This window comes from Ptychodera flava, chromosome 18, assembly GCF_041260155.1.
Source record: "Ptychodera flava strain L36383 chromosome 18, AS_Pfla_20210202, whole genome shotgun sequence".
Lineage (NCBI taxonomy): Eukaryota > Metazoa > Hemichordata > Enteropneusta > Ptychoderidae > Ptychodera > Ptychodera flava.
In genome coordinates, this window is record NC_091945.1 from 12,198,436 (window position 1) to 12,225,846 (window position 27,411).

At 37.8% G+C, this 27,411-nt stretch overlaps 1 protein-coding gene across 1 annotated transcript in view; it reads right to left on the reverse strand.

Moving 5' to 3' along the window:
• The window catches only part of LOC139116871 (WD repeat-containing protein 7-like), a 38,697-nt gene that overhangs the window by 3,569 nt on the left and 7,717 nt on the right, over positions 1–27,411 (reverse strand). Inside the window, exons 8-24 of the mRNA XM_070679603.1 lie at positions 24,686–24,831; positions 24,001–24,112; positions 23,133–23,301; positions 22,484–22,566; positions 21,665–21,836; positions 20,712–20,932; positions 17,559–17,754; positions 15,204–16,287; positions 14,582–14,697; positions 13,809–13,927; positions 13,181–13,424; positions 11,014–11,058; positions 7,169–7,360; positions 6,600–6,786; positions 5,498–5,768; positions 4,730–4,912; positions 27–131 (exon numbers count right to left, since the gene is read on the reverse strand). Coding sequence (XP_070535704.1) covers positions 27–131; positions 4,730–4,912; positions 5,498–5,768; positions 6,600–6,786; positions 7,169–7,360; positions 11,014–11,058; positions 13,181–13,424; positions 13,809–13,927; positions 14,582–14,697; positions 15,204–16,287; positions 17,559–17,754; positions 20,712–20,932; positions 21,665–21,836; positions 22,484–22,566; positions 23,133–23,301; positions 24,001–24,112; positions 24,686–24,831 — 3,645 coding nt within the window. The remainder of the gene's footprint in view (positions 1–26; positions 132–4,729; positions 4,913–5,497; positions 5,769–6,599; positions 6,787–7,168; positions 7,361–11,013; positions 11,059–13,180; positions 13,425–13,808; positions 13,928–14,581; positions 14,698–15,203; positions 16,288–17,558; positions 17,755–20,711; positions 20,933–21,664; positions 21,837–22,483; positions 22,567–23,132; positions 23,302–24,000; positions 24,113–24,685; positions 24,832–27,411) is intronic.

Here is a 27,411-nt window from a genome sequence, read left to right on the forward strand (position 1 = left end):
AAATAGTGATGGTGACATGAACGTACCTGCCAGAAACATAATTTGTGATCTCCATAGGAATATGTGGCTAGGTATTTACCATCTGCAGAAAAACTAACAGCAGTGACCGCATTCTGATGTCCTGAAATCATCTATTAAATAGAAAAAATTTAACGTTTTCAAGCATTTGTCTTTATCTATCAATGTATAGGCTACCTTACCTTGTACAAAATTACAATATATGTAGCAACTTTGCATTTCCCTTGACATAAAAACAGAAAACAGGCACAAATACATATACAGGCGACAATAAAAGCAATGTGAGTGTGAAGTGTGAATTCCCCATTCATTATACACCATGAATCTAAATTTTCAATCAATGCTGAACATCATGCTGAACTCTTTGAGTGCTGTAATGTCTCTTACCAAAATTCACTTCAGCATTTTACCAATTTTTATGAATTTTTCAGTAAATGTTTGATAATTTTGGACCAGATTGACATAGCTTTTCATTGCCTACAGTTTTTGATCAAAATATTTGGGAAAATCTGAAAAAAAATTGTCTGGGTCTGAAAAAGTATTGTCTGCGTTAATTAATTGTAAAGCTGATGAAAATTGACTTTAGCACTCAAAGGGTTAAAAGTTGCTAAAACAATGTTAATTCAAAGTGTCATGCCATAACTTACAAAGATGATTTTCAAATTATATGATACACACGTAATATATTTGTGCTGTTTGACACTGTATTCAGTATCAGACTATCAAAAATTTGAAGTGTCAGAAACCATGAATTGAAAGTTGGAACAACACACACGAGCTCACAGAGTGAAAACACTAGAAAGTTGAATAGTGAGGACAAAATGCATTAAAATATTAGGATGCCAGATACATGGAATTGGAACTAGGTAAATATTATAAATTCAAACTGACAGGACACCAAGAATAGTACCAGGTTTTTATAGACTAACTATGCAATCACCACAAAGTTATAAAAGAAAACACATCACCAGACATTCAATCATTGTACTTTATACCGTTATCATTGCATGAAATCAACAGAAATGCACAACACTTGGAATAAACGTCTGTGAGACATGAACATTTTGTCCATGAACCCACAAAACACAGTTGACTTGATAACATTATGTTAAGGTGAATTCCCCACTACCCTTTAAGAGACTATACCCTTGACAATGCCCAAAACATATTTATATGTGGGGGAAATCTTGCGGAAAAGACATGCACTATGGCAAGTAAATTGATGGTGTTTCTGATTTACACATGTTAAAATATTGTATACCTATCAGTACATTGTCATTATAAAGATATATCAGGCTTTCATTTAGCTGTATGCGGAAATTAACATTTTTTCATATGATAAATTATGAAAATAATAATTTTTAGAAGTACTAATATCTCAGAACACACAAACATGAATTTATATCATTCAAATTGTACTGTAAATGACTTTTGATGTTTCGACAAACGATCTCCGCTATTTTGTGTTCTATATTCTGGTTAAAAAATCTCTTCTGCCAATTTTGGAAATTGCACACTGCTTTGATGTGTATGCTCACAAATTAGGTACGTAATTTAAATGGGTAACGGAATCCTAAATCATTCAAATGCTGACTTGAGCATGACACATACATACAAATTTTCAGGTACTAACCCTTTGAGTGCCAAAGTCAATTTTGTTGTTTCTGTAGATTATCGTGCAGACAATTTTTTCAGATTTTTGCCAAAATTTTGATCAAAAACTAATGCCAATGAAAAGTTATATCAATTTGGTCCAAAATTATTAAGAAAATAACAGAAAAATTCATAAAAATTGGTAAAATATGAACTAAAATTTTGGTGAGAAGAGCACTCAAGAGGTTAAAATTACACAACTGTGCAACTGCTGTTTACGCTGTAGTAAATTTTGGAGAAAATTAAAAAAAAATAACTCTGATAATTTTGTTAGTATGGGCACAAAAATGAATGTAAAATAATCCATGAGAATTATCAAGTTTGACTTCACAAGGAATGACTCAAAATACAAAGGGGTCGGTAGAAGGAATGATCACTTAGGTTGAGTTCAGGTTCTAGGACACTCACCCCCTGGATTTTTACCTGCTAGACACTTACCCTGACCCTATACCCTCACAATAGCATGGACTGATGGTGGTAAGTGTCTGGGTGATAACTATCCAGGGGGTAACCATCCTAACACTGAATGAAGTGTGTTACTGTCTGACTGAGATATTACAAAATAATGCACCTTTTCCATTACAATAACCACAACACCACCATTAACAAAGAAAGACAATCTTTTCAAATTCTGTAACTAAAACAGGTTGGAACAAACTATAAACTATCCCCTAGTTACACCAATACACTGCATACCACCAGCAAACAGGCACAGGATCACAGGTGTATGATCTAGAAGTTTTCAAATTATTTTGTATCTGTGAGTGAGCTTAACCTATTCACCACCATGGTTTGGCCCAAAACCATTGCTAGCAATGCTGATTGTGGACCTGTTTACAAAGAATGGGGGATGAACAGGTTAAACCACACTGCAAGAAAGGTTGCATATTTTTCTCATACTTTACTCTAGGATATTCATAGATTTTTCTTTTGTTTCAAGACCAAATCATGGGTTGTCTTGCAAATTGTTTGGACTTGATATTCATGTTCTCGAAATCTATTAATGTCTATAATTCAAAATAGCTACATCATTCTCTCCCTAAAGTCTGCAGTAAAAAGTTTGAAAAGATAATTTTTCTACAAGTTTCAAATAGAGTCAACAAATGCTATTTACAAGTAGAGAACTGTAAGATGCTAACAATCCAAATATATAAAAGCCAGGGGAGAATCTGTCACAAAAGTTTCCACAGGTTGGATCAATTTCACATTTTCTTCACATCACATTTCATTATTTTGTAAATTTCTATGAGTTCTCAGACCTTTCACGGATTACAAACCTAACAGTAAATTTGTAAACTTAACACAAGCTTGCATACGTTGCGGCATTTGCGTGACACTTGTGCTCCATGCACAATTGATCGATGAAATACCTTCTAGACCAACATTGCCACATGTACAGGTGCGAGGGCGGTGTGAGCCTTACTACCCAATCATGCATGAACAGTAGAGGTTGTACACTGTACTAGCTAGAGAAAACACATGTACACACTGGTCATTGAAACTACTGGGTACACAGTCACTGACTCTAGCACTGAGGAGAGAGTTAACAAACTTACATGTCTGGCAAAGTAATGGGTAAACCCTATTCCGGATGTGAGAGAGGCGGGCCTGTGATGTTTGCTGGACAAAACTTGGGCTGATGCTCTCTGTACGGGGCACATGCATGTTGGGCATAACAGAAAGTTTTAGTTTCATTGTCAAAATTTCAGGATTTGCTATTCTGCACTTCTTCAATGTTTCCTATTTACCTTATGATCAAACCATGTAGAAATTTCAACTGGCTTACAGTCTCTTCTTAGTATCAGTCAAAAAGGCAAAGTTGATGAAAAATGCCTCGTAAACTACTTGTACACTCACAATTTTAAGAGCTCATCTGACTTGACTTGGGCTTATATACTTGGAGCTATACTACAGAAAATTACCCTTTTCAGCTGTATGTCATTGATCACTACTTTTCAACCAGTAAGGGCAGTGTAAAGTGTAAAGGATCAAGCTAGTTGTGATTGCTGAGATGGTTGGAGATCTCAGACAATAAAATTGATGACGTCCAGTGTCCTACATCTTAAACTACAATACTGATGATATTCAATTTACTGAGCACAGTCACTTCTAGGACTTATCAAGCTTCAATTATTAGAGTTAAAACTGCCATTGATGGAGAATTTTGTTAACAGTTGATTTAAGCTAATCATTCAACATTTTGGCAAATATAGCCGTTGAAATTGTAACTGTAAGAGATTTGTGATAGCTGAGACTTTCTTTGGACAAATCTTTCATTCAACCAGTACTGGTCTGGTACAGAATGTGATAAGGATAATTTCAGTCACTGTGCAATGAAAGGTTTTTTCACTCTCACCAAGTTATCATTTATATATGTAAACACTTTACATACAGAGCAAAGCAAACAACATTTGGAGAAAGTATTTTTCATTATTAGCTACCAAGATTGATTTTGGTGTTGGTGGAAAAGTCAAACCTGGATAAGGAATGATCTCTGTACATGTTGTGTTTCAATGTGGAAATTGACAATTCAGAGTTGTACAGACATCTAGGTTTTAAGTATTTAGACATCACATATAGGTACATACATATAGACAGGGTACGCTACACCATGCATGTCACACTACAGACTTGCGATCAAGACTGCGGTAGTCAGTGATTGACATAGGTATACTCTAGTTTTGCAGAATTTTCACACAAAGCTTTTGTGTTTGGTGCATACACACATCATATGAAGCAGTCTTGTTGTCACATGGCTAGTACTCATAACATTTGACTTTGTTTGTGTACCGTCTATTTACTGTCTGTTCTGTGCTGTTTTGTGTCTATGTTTAAAACTATTGTCTTACAAATTTGACCTAGTGTTATTGGATTATGGATTGGTATGATTGCGATTATCTGACTTCACAGTTACATTGAAGGGGTTGGAATTGGCAACATTGTCAACATACAGCATGAACATGATATTTACATCATTGGGAGTCCAATAATTATTCACATTCTTTTGATCATTTCTATTTCTTCTTTTTTTGATTGGCTGAGAAAGTACAGGCCTTACCTGGCATTTAGCAGTGCGTTGATCATACATGGCCAGGGCTCCACTTCTGGCACCGACAGCCACCCGTCTGCTATTTGCACAGTAACTGACCATACTGAATCGCGTGATGGCTGGGAACACCTCCGATAAACCTCTGGCCTTCAACTGTGCTGGATCCAGACAGTGTACTACAATGTCCATCACCTGGTGACGACATACCAACAGAGGTTTGATCATCAAGCTGCGTAAACTAAATACATGTAACTGCATACAGCATTGCTGAGGTAGTTTATTGCTATTATATTATAACAGTATATTGAAACTTCAAACAAGGACTTTTTCTCTAGATTGGAGCTTGCAAATGCTCCCACCATGCTATATCATGAATACAGCATGGTGATGTCTATGTCTTGATCAATCAGATTGCAATCGATAAACTGGTATGATATAAAACATATACACAGTATCATATTATGCACTGCGTTTGGCAACTGTTCACATGCATATGTAGACAAAACAAGACTACACATCCACACAGATACTGCTAATTGTCCAGAACGCATAATTTGCAAAGTTGGTTTGTGCAGATCTGGTGGTGTTGTTTTGACTACATTTGGTCCCCTTCCAGACAATGTTTAAACTTTCGCAGAGGTGATTTCATTATGATCACTGACATTACTGCTAGATGATAGCTACACCTGACACTGTTGCTAACTCGTCAATTTAGACTGTATGTACAGTTCCTGTACTGTCCACAGTTCAACACAAACCACTGTAAAAGAGTCATACCTCCACTAGGAGTTCAGCAACTTCATTCTGCATCTTGTCAATCAGCAGTTCAATAATTCTGAGTATCTCCGGTTTGGCTTTGACCAGTGGGCTTGAATTCAATATGGATGCTGGATACTGTGTATTGGCAGCTAGTGCTTGGTGCCTGGCAACCTCCCTAGCCATTGTTGTAATGAAGACAGAGGGCCTGGCTGTTGCTATCAGAGACAATGCATGGTGAGCAGTTCTGCAGGAATCTGCCGCTGGCGATAATGGTAAACCACTTTTGATCCTGAATAGGAAACAATCAGACTGATAATTTCTACTGATATACAGAGTGCTCTGGAGGTTGCATCTCACTGGTCAATTGTCATTTTGCACACCAACCTAGGGAGTCTATTTTATTATTCAATTACAACGGTAAGATTCAGCCACCCAATTGGATAACAGCTTCTGAGATGCGGCACATCAGCCCGATAATTTTGATGACCCAGTGCAAGTGGGATGGGATTCAAAATATTCCAGTTTGATATTACCGTATGTGGTAAATGGGCTGAAACCCTTTGCAACATTTGACTTGCACTGGTAGTAATCTTTAACCCTTTCACCACCATGGTTTGGCCCAAACCTATTGTTATCAATGGCGAGTGTGGACCTGTTCACAGGGAATAGGGGTGAACAGGTTAAATCAATATTGTGATATGGGTTTCCATGCACATTTGGCGCTCCAAATTTCCAGAAGGGTGGATTTCATGTTTGTAAATACTTAATTGATAAAAAGTCAGTTTTGATCAAAAAAGACCTGTACATCTCACACTGAGTCATCAGTTAATCTATGTTAGATTTCACTTCAAAAATGAAACCATCCATTGTCGAGCACATGTGTTTCATTTCTTGCTATATTCAAAACTTAATGACGTCTTTCAAGATGACTTAGTTGAGCTAACATCTGAACATATAATATCTTACATTTTCAATGATGTGTCAATACTTTGCTGCATGCATAAAGGCCTAATGCTTTTGTTGTCGTTCATATTCTTGACGTGCATGTTAATTAACTCAGAGATGTGTTTCAAACACTTCTGAACAACATATACAAAATGACCAGCACTGAAATACATACGCTGTGGCATGTTTCTCACTATCGCAGCACAGTTCCAGCATTCCCAGTAACATAGCCGATACGTCCATGTACGGCTCCCACACTGTGAAACCTCGGCCAATCAAATCGATTGCAGCTCTGCGAATGGGTGTGTGCGCTGGTAACTTTACCGATGGTGGTTGGAGAAGTAAAAATGTCAGGGCTTTGGCTGTGATAGGACAGAAATGAATACAAGAGTATTTTATTTGTCAGTGCTTTCAGCAAGGCTATCACTACAGACTTCTTTGAACTGCTTGAAAATATGCTCTCTACACAAATTTTGCATTCACATACATGTACCCTATCGTTTCTTTTAGCAAAGACTGCATATAAAAACATAATTTTTTTGACAGCAATAATAAATTTTTAAATGTAAGGGTAGACATTTAAAGAATATGTAATTCTACGCATGTATGATAAATTTTTCGGCGGGACATTAGCTGACAAAAATTTGTGAATACTTGTCAATGTTGGTTGGTGTCTGGCTAAAACTTAACATACCGTACACACACTGAACAGTGCATTTTTGAAGTCAATATTTCATATCACACCTGTATGGCGAGCCAGTGAGTAATCTTTGAGTCCAAATCCAGCTTCCTGTACATTGCGTTTACTGCCATGCCCTTTACTGGGTGTCATCTCAGCACCGAACTCGGCACCAACCACTCCCAACATTACGATGGCTGTGGCTTGTTTGCGTCGGGATTCGAACGAAGTTGACACCTTCCTTGCCGGAGAACCGCCTGCAGATGGTGCAATTACAGTCCAGTTAATGAAGACTGATGATGCTGAAATCTACTACCAGTACGGATAACGCAGTGACTGGTTAAAAACTGTCAACTTATAATACTATACTTTGCAAACAAAATCACAGTAGCTGTGAAAGTGATATGTGAATACGCTTACTAGATAATTAATGTGCGAAAAAAATCCAAAGTGAAAGTTTGTAATCTGTACTTATACATTTTATATAAACTGCACATATATTTTACATGATGTATGCATGACAAATTCATTTGTATTTTCTGAGTGTGTACATATAATTGAGCAAACACATACAGGATATGGTTTTCACAAAAAACCAAAACATACACTTTGCATTACAGAAATATGTGAACCAACTTCATGTACATAATAACCTGTAAACATAATATGCCAAAAAAATCAGACCACTTAAACATGTTGTATGTATGCTGTATACATGATAATATGTGTGTAAATATGCCATTGACTTGATATCGTGTACATAGACCATAGAGATTATGAAATTCAAATAACCGATTCAAAAATACTTCACTCACACATAATTGTAAATACATTGACGCTCACATGAGGCGTATGCGTGACAATGTGCCATAGTGTATACAAATAGTGTGGAAATAAGCATTGTATACTTTCTCATTCAAGCCACTTCAAAATTAAGGTAGAATGCGCCTCAGGAAAAGATATTCGGACTCTCAAAACTTTTGCTATTCTTTTCTGATCTATCAATTGTTGGGGCTCATTTTAAAGCTCTTAGGGTAAGCAAACTTTAATCATCTCAGATTTTCAAAAACCGAAAATTTTATTTTTTTTCCATAGAGTTAACACAGGGATAGCAGCCATTTTGAATTTCAAATATTGGTAAATGTCAGGTAATTTGTTTCTCAGTACCAAACTTTGCATGGTCACCCCTGACTTTTATTCTTGATTTGGTAAAAGAATGGTTGAAAGATTCCTTGCAGAATGTTTGAGCAATGGTTTAAGTCTTTCACTTTCCAGGCGCACACTGCCTTAAGAGCTCAACACTGACTTTTGAGACTGACTTTGACTGGTGTTCACTGGGAACTCATGTACTGTTTATATGTGATGGGAATGTTGTAGTATCCATGCACCAGTATATTTAGGGAATTTGTGCAGTCTGTAAGCATCAACAGCACGTATGCTGTGTATACTGAGTAATGTGTTTCCTCTCCATCTGAACTGAATCATGTGTGCTGTTTGTCTGCAGATGAGGCAAATGTACTTCCCAAAGGACAGGAAATGCACATACTGGTACTGTGCTGGGAATGTATGATACATGTTGAGTATACACATATTGACTGGTCATGTGGGCAACAGCATACGTCTGTACCCCAAGGGACTGTGAGTCACCCCCAAAAAACAGTCCGTTTTTGGGGTGACTCCCAGGCCAGAGGGGTTAAAGATGTATGCTGTTGTTCTCATGGCCAGTCAATATGTGTTTTATAACACACCTCATCCACAGTCATGCATAAGAGCGTACCATACACAAAACTTGTCGCATGTAATATGTTTGAGTGGTTTAGTAAGAAAAAGTTTTTCCCAACAGGGTCGCAATACTTCTGCAAAACGTTCAATGCACCTTTGATTATAGTTTTCGTCTGTTTCGAGTCCTTGTTGGAAACCAGAGCATTCAGTTCTTCTTCGGAAAGTAGGATAAACCTAGAAATTTCTTGACTATCGTTTCAATCGACGGCAGACGACGTCTTTGTTTACATTCTGGTCCGCGCATGCATCAATGTAGTTTTTGACGTCAGCAGGAATCATTTTTCAGAACTGATGCCTGGCAGGCAACAGTTCCAACAAATGATGCCTGATGACGTCGTTTACAGTGGATCAGCACAAAAAGAATGCATCCCACGTGACTATCAGTTGGCGAATTAGAATACAGACTGCGGATGAGGTGTGTTATAATACAATCTGTCTTGTGCTCACAGAAGATGTGTATACAGTCCCTACAAGTTGTCCGACAGTGTGCGCTCCATTAATCTTGAGTCAGACAGTTCATTCATGTTAACACAGTCAATTATACGGCTTCCAATGTTAGTCTTATTGTGACATTGCTGTTTTATAACAGTTTTTCAAACATCTTGTTTTGATGCCAATGGTCAATATTTGACCCACCAATTATGGCCAAACGGCAGAGTTGAAGAGCTTCATGACTTAAAATGCATTTACATTAGGTCAGTGAATCGCAAACTCCTCCAAAGATGTATTTTGTTCTTTGTAAGTCTCACCAAATCATGCATCATTGAAGGTTACACACTGGCCATTGGAATCAAAATAATATATTTAAAATGTGTTACAAAGTGGCAATGTATCCCAGAGGAATTCACAATTTACATTACAAGCTTCATAATAATAATCTGACAGGTACATCAACACATTTGTTAGTATCAGGTCTGTCACATCCAGTTCTCTTTGAAATCACCGCAACCTTTCGTTGAAAGTATTTAACATAGTTGAACCAAAGTTGGGTGATACAAGATCAAACAAAAGAGACTTTCCCCAAAACACTCACATACTGAGGAATACTTTATATTTTTTTTCAAAGAGTTGGTAACAGTGGAAGTTGTGAACTACTTAATACCGTCCGTTCATGTCTACGGTGAAATTACAGTTTATTTATAATATTTTACCATGGTTGCTTTATGCTCTATTAGATTTCTAACTGCAAATAACATCAAAGCAAAGCTTTAAGTAGCAAAAAACTTAAAATGAAGTTTACCCTACTTCATGTAATGACTGAAAATGATCCTACTGGAAGCTACATGTACACTAAGCAACTACAGCAGAAAACACGTTATTTTAAATGATGCAACAGCTTATCACACGTCACAGCAAAGTTCCTTTCCGGTGACTAAAGCACTGTGTTAGTGGTGAGAAAAATCAACAAAATTAAAAAAAGCAGCGATGCATGGACGGCAGAGCCAATGGAAAAAGAGAGGACAAGAGACAGAAATGTTAGCGTGGTAAAAAAGCCATTCTATGAAACCCTGCTGAGAGGTTTGAAGATAAAAGTTTGTAGAGATGTGAAAATATACTCTGAAAGGTTTAGTCATGTCAAATGTATGTTTTCTGATAGTATCCCATTCAATCAGGTTTGTCAGCGGTAATGTCATAATTATAATTTTGCTGGTTTCTCACATACAGAACTGAAGAAAATTGATATGTATCACGTTAGATCAATCTTCAAACTTCCTTATTCTCAGTCTTTAACTTTGCTTCATGGATTTTGACCCTGTTGGGTAGGATATTATCTTAACTGATACAGCGCAAGCTCAAAAAACAAAATTATAAATATTGTTTCATTCAAATTTGATGCATTATAATTTATGCAGCTTTGCTATTAAGGAACAAGAGGTAGGGTACTTCTCAGTACAATTTGTTTCGCCAAACTTTGTATCCATTCTGTAACATAGGAAACTAAAATGTACCCCAGTGTGTGCTTGTATCTGTCTCTGTGTATCGCACGTGCTTGACAAGCAAGACTAAACCTTTCAGAGCCCGTGATGACTTTGTAGTTTGCTCCGAGAATGAAAGAAAGAATTTGAAACACGCCAACATTTTTATGAGAGAGAACAGAAAAAGGAAAGAAATAAAATGACTCCTTCACCTGTAGTTGGTAGAATGTCTCCAATTATTTGGCCTGCATAAAGGCCTGTCATAAAACAAAGAACAAAACATCCATCATAAAATCAAAAATTATCACATTCCAAAATTAATCATTTCAAATTTGAAAAACTCTAAAATGTGAAGACGCAACTCGCATTCCACAGTGGTTAGTCTGACATTGGCAGGCATTTCCAAAAATGAAAGTAACATTAAGAATCTGAATATGTATGATATCCCCGGTCACATGCAAGTTGCTTTCCAATGAAGGTCTTAATTTGCATATTAGAATATGAATTTGTTGTCAAATGGAGCATGCTTGGATCTCAAAACGCAAACAATTTATTTGAACGTTCTTGTTGTCGATTTTTGCTTAGTGATGCATGCAGGGTTCAGTGTTTTTTTCTTCGGCACCAATATCAGTTTAAACATAACTTGAATAAAACCTCCAGGTCCCATTCGCATTGGTTACCCATTATCCCATGATGCAACACCACTAAAACAAAATGGCCACATGACTGAATAACAATTAATATGATTGGTCAAAGATAAGATTTTGATGGTGCACATTTCACATGGTTATATTTTACACTACTCAGATTTCAATGACTTTTAAAATTATCAATTAAAACCATTTAAAGAAGCATGGTATAAATGAATAGAAGTTGTCTAAACTATTGAAAGCATATCGTAGGAAAGGATAGATAGGGATAGCTAGTTGGATGGGTAACAAAGCCAGTATCTCGCTCTGAGGACTTGAAGTTCGAAATTGCTGCAATTTTAGAAGGTGAGACAGCTGCTAGCTAGCTCTAATTGCCTACAGTTGAAAATGCCACGCTTCTGTACAATCTACACATCTACTCAAAGCAACTCAGAAAAGGCTAAATCCTAAAGCTCTTATTTCTAGCTTATGTTCTTATCGATACAGGGAATAAAACAGTTAAACAAGAACTTCAAAGGTTAAAATCTATGGTGACCTCACCCTAGGTCAATAACCTGACTAACAGCAACTTATGTTGAAATGCCGGGCAAAGTGAGTGACATTGGTGTGGCAGTTTGCAGTGGTCAACTGGCCAGTACACACCTCCTTATTAAATAATGAAGTTGGAAGTTGCTGAAAATCAGGTTAAAGGTTATCACCATGACTACAGTGTTAGTTTAATAGAGAAATGAATTATTGAGAAATTGACTGACATTACTGAACTTCAGAAAATCTCAAAACCATATCACTTTTGAAAGAAGTCACCCAAAATTTCTTAGAAGCTGCCAAGCACAGTGAATTTCTTGTCGGTTGTATTTGTAAAAGCACAGCTACAAATGAAGTTTAACTCCAGAATATAGTATGGAATTTAGTCTACTTCAGCCTGTCTCAAAGGAACCATTTTTGATGTTGACTATCTTTTGGATAATGCCTTTGGTGAGAAGAGCATTACAAAATTCAACTTACCATTGATTTGGAAAAGAATGAAGGTTTTGAGTACTAGGACGAGAAATTCACTTGCTTTGCAAACTTCACGGCATTCTGGTGTCATTTTCTGAAGACCACTCTACGTTTCACCGATACGTACTATTTTGTTCTCTGATCTTTTTGGTGAATCTTTTGATGTCAACTTCAGATTTTGACAGTAATGAATGCAAAGTCCTAAGCGCGTCCTACGTACAGTCAAAAAGCATGCTGTAGAGTGGTCTCCAACACTGAACAAAAAATGCAACCACCCTGTTCCCGTTGTAACATCAAATCTAACCCGTCCTTCACCAAAATATTGGTGCCACCCTTCTGTTATATGTGGTAAAGTTGGAAAAATGTTGATGGAAAATGGGGTGTTATCAGTTACATGAATGAGAGACCCTTCACTTTGTCCTCACATTTTATTTTCAAATTTACACATCTTTTAAAAGTGTTGTCGTCAAAATAACTCTCATTTAATCGTATATTTTGAACTGATACATAGAAACGTACAGTAATCTCACACGTTGAAAATGCAAAATGTAAATACAAAGTGTCAGAATCAATGAAACATGCAATTAACCACATCATCAACTTTTCAACTTTCCCACCCATCTTTCTAAAATCTGTTTCCTTTAACACATGTGTTCCTCCAGGTCCAACCCATCAATACTAAAAAACACCTGTTGTATTTATCATACAGAAACAATTGCTGACTCAATACCTGACAGTATCTCCTCTTCATTCTCAGCGTCGGTCGTCTCCTCCCCACCACTTGCCTCAGGCTGACTTTCAGCACCCCTGGTGAGTTTCTCACCCTCCGTGGACTGGACGTGTGACATCAGGCTCATCTGGGGGTCAACATAATTGGGAAGATAGGGGGCCCAGCTATTGAGCACTTCCTGCCTGCCTTCAGATCCTATTCTCCTTAACTCGGCCAATAAAAGAGCCTGTGCTGCCTCCCTCACCTGTCATGATGAAATGCGTAATTAGCTTGACAATAAGAAACACTTTGAGAAGCCCATTTCAAATGCAATTTACAAATACCGTAACTTATCATTTTATCTAGTTTGTTAGTTTGTCATATGAAGTTCAAAACTGGGATTCCTATGTACACTTAACATGAGTAAATGAAATACACAAAGATTTCAGATAATGTGCTTATATCTGCATGTCTAGATACTCCTTCGAATTCTTACATACATGTACATGTCAAATATATTCTCCATATTTTTAACTTTTCACCTTAAAATTTTGCTTCAACTGCCCAGTTGACTTTAGAAATGTTTGTAACAGAGCCAATAGGGTCAACTACTGGTATCACTTTAGGTTTGATGGTTTGCCAATCTTACCTCCAGACATCTGTCTTGCCATCTCCTTGCCAGCATTTCAAGCTGTGGTGGTTTGTAGTAGGTACTACCCAGCAGGTCTGGCAGCAGCACGCAGTGTAATGCTGCCAATAGACTCCAACCTGTCAAGTCATATAATGGAATCAACTTCAGGCTAAAGTTTTATATCTACAAAGAACATGCTTTACATTCAGAAATGTAGTAGATTTTGCCTCTGCTTAACCTGCCTTGGTGGTGAATGACAGTGGCACAAGTGGTGAATGACAGTGTGTATATTGTATGTTACATCTACCACTAACCAGCAGTGTTACATTCATGCTTTGTGTGTATGTAATGATAGTATATCATCTTTCTCCAATTCCTAAGTCGCAATTTGGAACTACCTGAAACAAATATTTCATGCTTCCTATTCTTAAAGTCTCCTGGTTTCTGTAATCCTTTCTTGAAAAGGATACACTCTATCATGTAGTCACCTCAGTTTTTTACTACCTGAGAGGATAGTTTGTCTATGATGCTGTTTTCTGCTTCTCGGTTTTAACCTTCCTACATTTAACTGTAAAAGTACAGATTTGATCTCCCTGGTATGCCGGGAATTCTTGTCATAGATGTCTGTTTGTCGCTCACACAAGCTGAAGGGAAAACTGATCAAAGAATGCATATTGAAACGACTGCAATGATTAATGTAAGACTAGTCTCATGAGCAAAAATTATGTGAAGTAACGTCTCACTGTTCTCTCTTTGTCTCTGTCTGTCTCTCCCTCTCTCCCTCCCCTTACCTTGTTTGATTTGTGCTTGCTGTGGTGTCAGATCGGCCAAGTTGTCTCCCTCAGTTGATATATCAGAATCACTATCCGCTGTGATGGCGATGCCGTGACTGTATGTCCTCTTACGACTACAAGGAAACACATGTCAACAGTCATTTCACATCTGTCCAAAGAATTCAACATATCACTGTTAAATATGCATGAAGAATTTTGATTATCAATCATTTTGCTGAAGGAGAGGATTTTTGAGAGACATGTTAGAACCTTCAAGGGAGTTAAAAATTGTACGACAAGAAAAACTACATTGAATTCACTGAAATTTCACGTTATGGTGTGCTCTCCAAGCCACTTTGAGATACACATGATACAAGCCAGTCCTTGATTTACAACATTTTTGAATTATATGAACTAATATGAGACTGGTGCAAAGAAACTTCACTTTCAGTTTCCATGTCTTTTCAGTGAGAGTGACCCAAAAAGGATGAATATTGAACACGTTTTACAAACATTTGTCACTAGATATAATATTTCGCTTTAAATTCTACCTTTTCATACCAATTGTTTTCTGAGATAAAGTCTCTTTTTAAAAGTAAATGTGGGTGAGCCTTATGGAAATATGTCTAAAAATCCAAACCTTTTCTTAGTCTTGGAAATTGATGAGTGGATCACAAAACTGGCGTTGTTCATACTCATTAGAGTGTTGGCCACTGAGATGACAGACAAAAGATGCTGTGTTGTCACTGCTCTGGATAATTCCCAGTGACTTAGGTGGGATGCTCGGTTTGTCTTCTCCATAATCCCTGGCTTTGCTGAGATCTTCTGCTCCAAAGACTCCTTAGCTGACTTCTTTTGCTCGAGGGCTTCTTTGGCCGAGAGCGCTGTTGACGACGCCTGTTCGGTTGGTGCAGCTTGGGTTTGGGCGTCTTTGGGGAATTTGTGCCAGCCAGGCATCATGAGTGACATGTGACCGCCCCGCGAGAAGAGACCGAAGCACACGGCACTGTGTGGTTTCAACAGACCTAGCTTGGTGAGGCAGATTTGGTCAAGGCTGGGGTCAAGGCCCCAGGCATGCAGACATGACATGAACAACTGTGAGATATCCAATGTCAAGTTACTTTCCAGCAGGGTTAGATTTTTGGATTTCCTGTTGTGGTATTCGGGGTCTTCTTTCACTGCAAGTGCTGATTTGCGTTTTGGTTCCTGCGATTCTACGTCGGAATCACTGTCGCTGTCATCTCCCATTTGTTTTTGAATCTCCTTCTTGATGAAGCCGGCGACTTTCTCTGCCAACTTTGGAGAAGATTTCTGCTTCTCAGCGGTTTTCTGAGAGTCTGTCAAGTTTGCAGTGCTCTCCGGCGTAATAATCCCGGGAATCAAGTTGTCATCGGTCAGAAGCTGTACAATCAGAGCCTCTGTATCAAAGAACAGCACGTGGGAGTCATAGTCCTTTACGTTGGCTCTGATTGGCTGAATCATTAGTGAGTTGGAAGCTGTTTTTTGACCATCACCACTGGTGGTGTTAGCTCCTAGAGCCTGATTGGCTGCGGCTATGATTGATCTTTGGGCTGCATTCTTCAGGGGAGTCAGGCTACGTCTTCGTAATGCCTGTGCAATACTCTGAGCAGGACTGAGCATTGCTTCATCTGCTTTCACAGTCTCATCACATGCATTCATGATTTCCAGTGCTGTACTTCCATAGACTATTCTATCCAAATGACCTGAAAATGACAAATGTAAATTACACATCAAATCAACTTCTGCCGTTAATACTATCATTTCTTGCATTTTTCAAAGATTTTTCTATTTGTACCTTTTTTTGCATTGCATGAGATTCAGTGATTACTTACACACTGATCTAAAATTATTTTTATGCTTAGGTGTACTTTGAAAAATATAACTGTTAAAAAAGACAGACACAAAACAAGTTTGTTACAAGTTCTGTACTCTAAAAATCTTGCTACTTGATTGCTAAAATTCCACTGAGTAAACTTTCAATGTAAATTCTTAGGGTAGAATGCTCCCCGGGGACAGACATTCAGACTCAATTTTTTTTCAATACTGCTCTTATCTACCACTTGTGGGGGCTCGTTTTAAGGGTCTTGGAGTAAGGGAAATTTTCACTTCCTTAATTTTAAGAAAAACAAACATTTTTACTCCATAGAGTTAACACCGGTATGGTGGCCATTTTGAATTCAAAATATTGGTAAATGTTTGGTAATTTGTATTGCTAGGACTGAATTTTGTATGGTGGCCCTGATCTTTATTCTTGGTTTTGTACGAGAATGGTTAAAGTTTCATTGAGGAAAGTTTGAGCAAAGGTGTAAGTCTTTGCTTTCGAGGGGCTTACCACCTAAAATGATAAAATTTCAGTCTGAGTGCTCCATCAAATTCCATCTTGAACTTATGTCATATGGCAAATTGACCATTCTCATTTATCCTAACTACACATTTACATTGTAAAAGCAAGACTAGTTTAATCAGATATTAGTATGCAGCCATCACAAGTGATATCAGAATGGATAACTTTTAAGAACAAGGAGTCATCCACTTATAACCCCAAGTACACAACTTCAAAGAACGCATTCTGTGTGAACGCATCCATTACTCAGCCATTATAAATGATATGCCTCATTGAAGTAATCATGAAAACGTGCTGACATACTCAATGTAAATGTCACATGCTAATTTTACCTACACATAGTAATATATGCAAGATTAAGTTCTCATTATATGATTACTTGAAACATGATAGTGTAACAAGGTTGTAAAGTTCGGCGAAATGATAAGGACTGTTTGACTCATTACAAAACACTCATGAAATGCAGTACAATTTGTATACAACGAGCTGTATTGTTGACTTCGTAAATTTATCTTTGCAGGATTTAGTTTGCATTTACAGTTATCATATAATTAAACCCTGTGATTTGTGATCAGGTTGGCAAAGAGTCTGCCTTGTCATGTGACAGGAGTATGACCGTCATGTACCAACCTGTTTCCATCTGCCAGACGTAGACGGTATCATCTGTGCATCCAATGAGCAGAAAGTCATCGGCTGGTCTCCACTTGATTACACGGACAGGGAACAGGTGCCGCCCTGCCAGCATCATGCATTTACGATCTCGCAGACTCAGCAATGCTACTGAGTGGTCACTGGCAACACTGCAAATACAGCCTTGAACTCGTGTCTGTAACAGGAAGACAAAAATTATCACTGAAAACAATTCCTGGATTTCCATACCTTACTTTTCATTAATAAAATTACTGATGCCCAGTGTGGACTGGCTCATTTTCTTCTTAAGTTATACCAAGAGACCATTTAATATGTGTAATTTTTGCAAGCGAGTTCTTTTCAGGGGGGGGGGGGGGGGGGGGGGGGGGGGGGTTCAACCAGTAATTCAAAAATATTCACTGCCAGTGTAATCTGGGTAATAAATCATCACTTACTGTTTACTATTTTTCACCAAATGCACAAAATTTCTCTTTGATTCAATTTCTGAAATTTCTGAAATTTTTCGCAACAGTGACATATGAAAACAACATATAATTTTCTCCATCATCAGTCATTATTACACTGGTTTCAAAGCAGGGCTCGAAATTAACTTTTTTCCCTGGTATGTCCCATAGGGCTACCATTTTCTGAAGTTGGTAGCCCAAAGACAATGTCTGGTAGCCCATGCATGAATGAAGATTTTATTTTTGTAAAGGTTTTTTTTTATATTTAGACAATGAAAGATTTATTTTGCATGATTCTATCCAGGAAGTGAATTTTCTAGTCATTTGACATCAATACCTGCAGATCATAGCCTTAGGAGAACGGTATGTGTAGTGGATAACGGTGACGCCTCAAAGTTTGACGACCAATTCACACATACGCAGAGCTTATATGCAAATTTTGATGTTCGCCATGACAACGAATATTCACTTAGCACGTGTAAACATAACATGGCTAAAGTAAGATTGGCTATGAATTTCAGGATGACAACTTGGTACAGTCATGTTCCTAATACTTTCATGGCAATTTTGGCTATATTTCTCCACCATAGTACATTATCATGGGATGATCTCGTACACTTCGGAAAGCGTAATTTGTGGATGGCCAGACAGCTTTTTCTTTGCAGTTTGAATAATTTTGTGATTAAATAACTATGAAAATGATTTTCATGGGCCATCATTTCCCGAGCCTGTCATTCAAGTACATCAGTTCAGATAATGATATTTTATCAGTGTTCATTCTAGGACGTAAAAACAAGGGGCCACTTTGGGCCCCTACTCCTGTCCCAAGGGGGCCATTTTATAAAATTGGGGCCGTCATGATCACACATGTAAAACCCTTGAATTTTCTGCTGAAAATACCATAGTCTATCAAGTCAAGAAAAGGAGAATACTAGAGATTGGGCCACCTGTAACAACGAAGCCTACAGCAAAGTTGTGCTCCATATACGCAACAGGCCCAACAATGGCAGCAGCAAACTAACCGTTTGGTTTGATTCAATTGTTTACGTAACTTACGTGATGAAATATTGATGTCGGACTTTAACAACTGCACAAATTACTACGGACTGTTATTTTGACTGGAAACGATCATGATCAAAGCTTAGCGCGACGGTAGGATTTCTCTGAGTGGCCCCCGATTTGCACTGGTCGACAATTATCACACTGATACAACACGAGAGTGTAACCCGTATGACCTACATAAAGTGATCGATACATCAACTTTTAAACATAACTTGTATGTATTAGCAAATTTACGATCATTGGTCTGATCTGGCTACTCTGGATAACGAGATATGTCCGACCTAAACTGTGTTGCTCTTCAAAACGATCATATGGCCGGCCAAGCATGAATGCTTTCCTTGCAGTTTTCAACGTTTCGCTGGTATGGACGATAGACGTTGCAAACGCTTCAATTTAAGGGACTGCCCGATCATCCTGGGTTCATCAACTATAGTACTGGCGTTAAAAATCTGAGCGGCGACTAGCATTTCACGATAACGCGGCGGCCGCGGCCGGAGCGTTGTTTACATTCATCGATCGTACCACATGCGCACGGCTCAAATACACCATTGCCCCTACATCAGTCCTTTTTACCTAGCTTCCTATGCACCACCATATATGCCGTAGTGGGCAAAGGTCCAAGGGTAACTGAATCGTTTAACATGGCACACTATGACTGAGGTAATGACCTTCGGGGAGCTACGTAAATGTATGAACTAAGTGAACTCTGCGTGATCGACCGACCCATTCATAAAATGTTGTTTTATTTATTTTATTAAACCTTGTTTAACGAGGGTAGCCTGGTAAGCTTCAGTAAAGATGCTTATCTTCCCCAGGGCCCTCAAATGAACATACCAACTGATACAAAGCAGAACAACATGAAACATGACAAACAAAGCTAGAACAATACAATGCACAGAAAAAAAGTGGCCAGGAGTCACCACCTGCACACAGGAGGAAAAAAAATGCACAATCACACTGGATAACAAAAACAAATTTAACAAGAAAACTAAAACTTACAAACAAAAAAATTATACTCAATAAGCTTTCAGGTAGGCAGTTTTAAAACTGCTTAATGAGTTACTAGATCTTATATTTAAATCGACATTATTCCACTGATTGGCACTATTTACAGTAAAGCCTTTTCGATAAAAATCCTTATTTGTTGCAGGAACCACTAACAACAACTAACGCCCTTGGTGGCGCATCAAAGGTAGAAATGAGGGCCATTCGAGATTTTTTGCGCAAATTGCGCAATGGCGCGTCCTAGAATTAACTCTGTTTTATTGAAAGTTTGTCGCAACAAATTCGACTGCACTGTCGCCTTTCAATTTGCACAATGAAGTCATAGTTTGGCCTTTCTGTGTCCAGCTGGGTTGACTGTATGAGCGTCGCTCATCTCACAGCGATCAACATCATGTCGCCCACTAAGTAATTTCATGTCCTTGGCTTTGGTAGTCCGTGTGGGCTACCATTTCATGGATTTTGGTAGTCCCAGAGAAAAGTTGGTAGTCCGTGGACGTGGGACTACTGCTAATTTCGAGCCCTGCAAGGGCAACCAGTATTGCCGTTTTCACATCACTAAATTTTCCTTTCCTTTTCTCGCAATCAGAGACTGCAATGACAAAAGTATTGATCACTGACTTACATTGCAATTTTCCGGTGGTACTAACATCCGGGAGACTTCTCCGCCGTGTACAGAAAATGTGAAGAGCAGCGTACCACTGTAGATGTCCCACAGACGATTGCAGAAATCTACACCACCTGATACTAAATACTGTGGATCGTATCTTTCATGAATTTGATGGGGATACAGAAGACACGTTACTTTGCCGCGGTGTCCACGTAATATGCGATGAGGTGGCCATCCTGAAATTCAAAATATGGGACTCCTTAACAAAATCGTATCTACATACAGATATACTAGTTACTAATATTCATGGGTATGTGAGTGAGACAGGACTTGAAAACTGTTTTTGGTTAGGCCAGAGCTCATATTACAAAACAAAACAAAACAAATCAAATTGGATATGTGATCAAGATGACAGAATTGGTCATTGCACATCTAAGAAAAAAGTAAAGTTGGAAGCACAGACAGACAAATAGACTTGAATGGTTAGCAAACTGATGAAACAGAGACTTTAACTGCCATGGCAAAGATCCATAAAATGACCCTCCCAAATGTCAATGGCTCCAACCCATCCCAACCTCAAAACAATTGTGAGTTTTCAGACTTGTGGCAGTACATTTCACAATGCCCAAGTCCCTTTTTTATCTATCTTCCATAAAACAACCCCAAATAAACCACTCCAACCCACCTGACTCTCAACATATCCCCATTAAATTCCTGTTTTCCATTCCAAAGTGAAAATGACAAGCCTATAATTACACACATACATAGGCGTGATCTGAAAGTTCATTTCAATGGTTGTGTGGAGTACATGATGTGCAATTTATCAATGTTCATCATCAGTAATGGTTCATTGTTACTAGGTTTGCAAACTCCAAGAGTAGTCATTTATAAATATGGCATAAAAAATGTTGTCATGTCACGCTGCAAGCATTAAATACAGCACTAAAGTAAGAACTATTTATCATTACCTCTCCTGGCTGTATGTTGACCCTGCAAGAACTGGACGATTGCTGTCTGAGTTGCCGGTACAATGACAATACTGCCATCGTCCCTGCCACAAACTAGTCTTCCTTGGGATGGCAGGTAGATACTTGAAGTCACTGCTAGCAGATCATCAGGATTCTTTGGTGATTTCAAACTCTGTAAAATCACAAATAGAAGTCATTGATGGTAACTTAAACTGAGTAGTTGAAGTTGAGAATACCAGGTATACATGTATACTGAGTCAGTTACTTTAGTTTGACTTATGAACTCTGTACACTTTTTCCGAATAGGTTTATTTGCTACATCATGCTGATGTTGTATTTTCAACACCATATTTTTAAAAATCTGTATTGGGAAATGTTTTAATACTGTGCTGGCTAAGTCTGGCTTTAACAGACCAACTGCATAGTACTTTTGGGCTGAAAAGTTTCACATCTGGGATTACAAAGGGTTTCATCCAATACAGTACAACTGTATTGACATTTATGGTAGAATGCTATTTTCTACGAGAGCAGTTATTTGGAAAACAGATTGTGGGATCAAAGATGATGAACCGGATTCCATCAGTTGAGGGCGCTCTTCATTGCCCTCCCTCTCTTGAAGAAGACTGAAGGTGCAACTTTTTGAATCTTGTAGTCGTGCAATAACTATCATACTTTTGAAAGAAATTACATGTCATAACATTACAAAAATTCTGTCATCAAGGTCTTCAATTCTTTGCCAAGTGAGACATAATGTCATTAAAGGCTTAATGTAGAGTATCATGAGACAATGTTGTAGAGTTGTTTGCACGCTGTACTCACCAGTTGGTCAATAATACCAGGCGGTTTTGGGTCCAGTGAGTTCCAGAGATCTTTCAAACTACTGGATACTGTAGGAGGCATCACTGGATTTCAAGAAGAGATCAGTCTATGGTTAACAGGTGACGTGGGTGACTGTTAGTATCAGATTCATATTTGCACTATGTGGGCCAACGTAGCGAATGTCTGAAACTACACAGACACACAAGGGCCATGGTTGCTGTTGTAAGAGGTGTTATAAATGTTGATTAAACGTTTATAGCTGTACATTCAGAAAATGTTTCACATGTATTCATTTAACTTTCTAAAAGATGAAAATATCACATCCCAAACAAAAAGTTCAAATTACCTCACGGGGCACGATTACATTTACCATACACTTTCAACAAGATTCAAGTCACGAATGCTTGTATGAATAGCGTTATATGTTTAAATGGGGAATTCAATTTTTTACAAATAAAACTGTAGGAAAAGTTTTAGCAAACCATTGCCAATATTCCTGGTAAAATACCTGTTCTCAATATACTCTGAGGTACAGGTATGGTCTGAAGTTTAAACACAATTTCTGTGAGAACTTTGATAAAACTCCTAAAAATATTTCCGTCACAAATCTACAGAATTTGAAAGATAGCCCATGTGGCAAATACTCTACCTGGATAGGTATCAAATTGTTCTTGTTTCAGAAATCCCAATTCCTTTTCCGATATCTCCGGCATCTTCCACACAGTGACTCTGCCATTGGAATCTCCTCGGAGGAGCAGTTTCAGATAGGGACCACGACGACCATAGAAAAAGGACATAGCTGGTGAACATGACAATGGCTGTAAAATGAAATTGTATTCTATCAGCGTGTCAGTCATGCTAATGCATCGTTCTGATTGGACGAGAGCTCAAGCTGGCTGTGGTACAAAGAGTGTTTTACCAGTGCTAAAACTGGCCCCTCAACAAGCCTAGAAGCTCAATACAGAGACAGAGCACATTTTGATTGCAGGAAAAATCAGCATTAGAACTAATTAAATGATTAAACACATGGAGATAACTGCAAGAGTAGTGTAAAGTGAATCATAAGTTGTTCTTAGAACTGCCATTTCCGAGCACTTGGCCGGCACGTTTCGAAATCAGTGTTGTCAATTTTTGTCATCTGCGTGGCTTTCAATATCATACCTGAGTATCAACACTATGTGTTCTTTGCATCAACAATGCTCGGTCTCAGGCTCTGAATTTCTGTTTGACAATGATCGTTCAATATTTGTCTGTTTATCTTTTACCAAATTTGAATGTCAGCAACTTTGTTTAGACCAAACAAATGTATGTATTCTTTAAACAAACCATACATACCAAGAAAACCAAATTGTCATGCTACAATTTACTGTACATCACTCACATAAATTCATTTTCTGTGTTTATCAAAATAATCCATTATTTCCGTTTACAATTGAAAAATAATGTTTCAAGTATAATGAGTACTCTAATTAGCAAGCCAGTCAGAAACATACATGTATATTTTTAAAAGGGAAAACATACCGGTTTTTGTTATCACTGACTTCTAGAACACAGTAGAGGAATGGTGGTACATTGTTGCCAGGTTTTTTGCCGATTCCTGATCTGAAATCTAAATTGTCTGGAATGCAACTGGGCAAAAATCAACACAAACTGATTATTGCCAATTGTTTCTAAAACATGTAGATGATCACAAAGAAAAGCTGAGCAGTGTTTTTAGTGCAGTAAGGTAGGGTATCTGTTACCATGTAGTAAGATATACAGTTTATATGCACTGACACCAATACACACTTTAGAATAAAGGAAGTCCACGTCCTGGATAGGAAGGTACAGTTGCATTCAACTTCAAATATTTGGCTGAAAAGTGTGTCCTTACGTGTATGATCAGATTGGGCATCACAAGAATAGGTTTCATGGTGCACGTACAGGTAAATTAAAAGAACCGTTGTGTCATACATAGACTATTTGAACACAATTATCAAAATATCATGGCCAAATCTCAATCTGGATGAATATACTGAAAGTACAGAGCAGCAGGAGTTACCAGAATGGAATAGTCATTTTACTTCTCCAGGAATAATTTGTGTAGATGATTGATCACCCAGCTCTTTATCATATTTTGATGGATCCCTGTTTATTCCCTCAGTAACACTGAACCTCTTTTAGTGTAAACGGAGAGAACAGTTTGTTCAGGGATATACTTACTTTGAAGGTAACTGATAGAGATACCCTTTGCCTTCTTTGGTCCACACGACAACTCTGTCAGCTGCAATGAAATCACCACCAGCCCATTTTTGTCCCTTCTCACAGAATACCGAACACAGCAGTGAAAAGTCACCAGCATCATAGATCTAGGTAAAGAAAAAAATAGACACACCCTAAAAACTATATACTATTAGAAATACATGGCAAACACTATAAGGTTATTCACAAAATACAGGTATTTATGTCCTAGTACATCGTGCAGTGGAGGTATGAAAATACAATAGGCTTTCCCACTTCTTAGCTTTTAGGATATGTCGGATCATAATGTGCAATGCAGAACTGAGTTATTTAGTTCGGTACTGTATGTATTTCATAAAGTGCACACACCAATCTGGTACAAATGAAGAGAGACAGGATGCCGCAGTGATGAGGTAGGTATCAGGAGAGGAGGACAAGTGAGAGAATCAACAGTATGAATGCAGAAATAGAAGGACAAACCACTTGAATTTAATCAAATGATACATTCATTGAATATCTCATTACCATGTCATAATCAATCGAGTGTACATGATTTACACATTATCATGTGAGTATGCAATTGCAACAGCTCTTAGCACCAGTCCCGACCAATCAAAATGTTTTAAACTATTGCTTGTGGAGTGTTTGATTTGAAAAATATGCCATGAAGATGTCTGGATTGAAAATTTTTCTATTATTTCGTATCCCAGTCTTTTTTATGTCATTTGAAGTATCTGCAAACATCATATAATATATTTAATTAAATACAAATTTCCTGAAGTTTATTGCAACATTGAATTCCTTTCGCTTACTGTAGATTAAAAGGGAATCTGTATAAAGTCTGTAGAGTTTTGCATATGTTTCCTGTTTTTGACAGTTGGGTTGATCAAACACAGTAAATGGACTTTGGCACACTCATGAATAAGAGTCCAGTAATTTTGTCTCGGGTGGTAGATTCACTTTCGCACTTAAGGTAGTATGCACCTCGAAAGTGAAAGACTTAAACTTTTGCTCTAACTTTCCTCAAGGAATCTTTCAATCATTCTGTGTCAAAATCAAGAATAAAAACAGGGGGTCACCATGCAAATTTTGGCACTAGAGGAACAAATTACCCAAGATTTACCGATATTGGAAATTCAAAATGGCCGCCATCCCTGTGTTAACTCTATGGAGAAAAATAAACATTTTCGAATTTCGAAAAACTAAGCCGCTGAAAGTTATCTTTCACCAAGAGCTTTAAAATGAACCTCCACATGTGGTATATCAGAAGAGAATTGTAAAAGTTTGAGAGTCCGAATGTCTGTCCCCGAGGTGCGTTCTACCTTAAAGAACGGGCTTGTGTTTTCTTGTTTTTAGAAAGAGTTACTTCTGTGTATTTTAATAGTCAGGGCTCAAAATACTTTTTCAGCCACCTGTCCACTGGACAAGCTAAAATAAAAAGTGCCTGTTCACAAAAATTGGTTCTGTTTCTTTTTAGAAAATGGACCAAATTAAAGGGAGGGGATCATCGGAACTCTGCTCAAAGGCAGCTAGTGACCCCTATGACTGATGTAAACACGGTATCTTAGGTACGTTGGCGACTGACGAAAGTTAAAACATGTTTGTTTACAATGAATATCGTAAAATTTAGATGTTGCAGCTGAGTTGATGTGACACATCTAGATATCATGCATGAAATACATTGTTTGTAAACAAGAAAGTTGTACACGCCCAGTTCCGATGACCCCCCTCCCTTGAAACTCACCCGGTACAAACAACCCAAAGAAATTAAATAAAAGATGTTTTATATAACACCTCTTTTGATCATTTTGCAACCATATTGGACACTCTCAATTTCAGTGTTCTATGATAGCTGATATTACCACAGGCGACTCAATAGGTTCTGAGTTTTTCACACTGTTTTCTCTATCATTTTCTCTTCTTTCTTCATGCTCTGAATGATCGGAATAAATAAAATAAATGGTTTATATAACCTAACCTAGCCTCTGTGACTCTTTATTTATTTTACACTCCATTACAAGGACGTATATCTCTCATACACACATGCTGTAATTAATTAGTCAACACAACTAATTATGCTAATCCGTGGACTTATCAGAGGTTGGTCAACATCGGAAAGATAGTGATGTTAATGAAAAAGGGGTTAGTAACCATTCCTATCTTTCGCGATGTTGACCAACCCGTAAAATCCCTGATAAGTCCACGGATTAGCATAATTAGTTGTGTTGACTAATTAATTACAGCATGTGTGTATGAGAGATATACGTCCTTGTAATGGAGTGTAAAATAAATAAAGAGTCACAGAGGCTAGGTTAGGTTATATAAACCATTTATTTATTTATTCCGATCATTCAGAGCATGAAGAAAGAAGAGAAAATGATAGAGAAAACAGTGTGAAAAACTCAGAACCTATTGGGTCGCCTGTGATATTACTGGGAAAATTAATTACATTGAGTGACACTGTTCATTGTTGTTAATCATTTGATTCATTCATCATCCGATAACCATGCAGGGGCATCATTGTCTTCTTCTGATATCATTCTTAAAGTGTCTTCCACTTTTGCCACTTACTGAGTCTTTTGACAAATCTTTGACACAGTTTGATGTTCCACTGTCACTTTCAGCTGCAGTTTTACTTGGAGTTTGGGTTTTTGAATTTGATAGAACAGTAACAGTGAACCCAGGAAAATTCAGCAAACATGCATGCT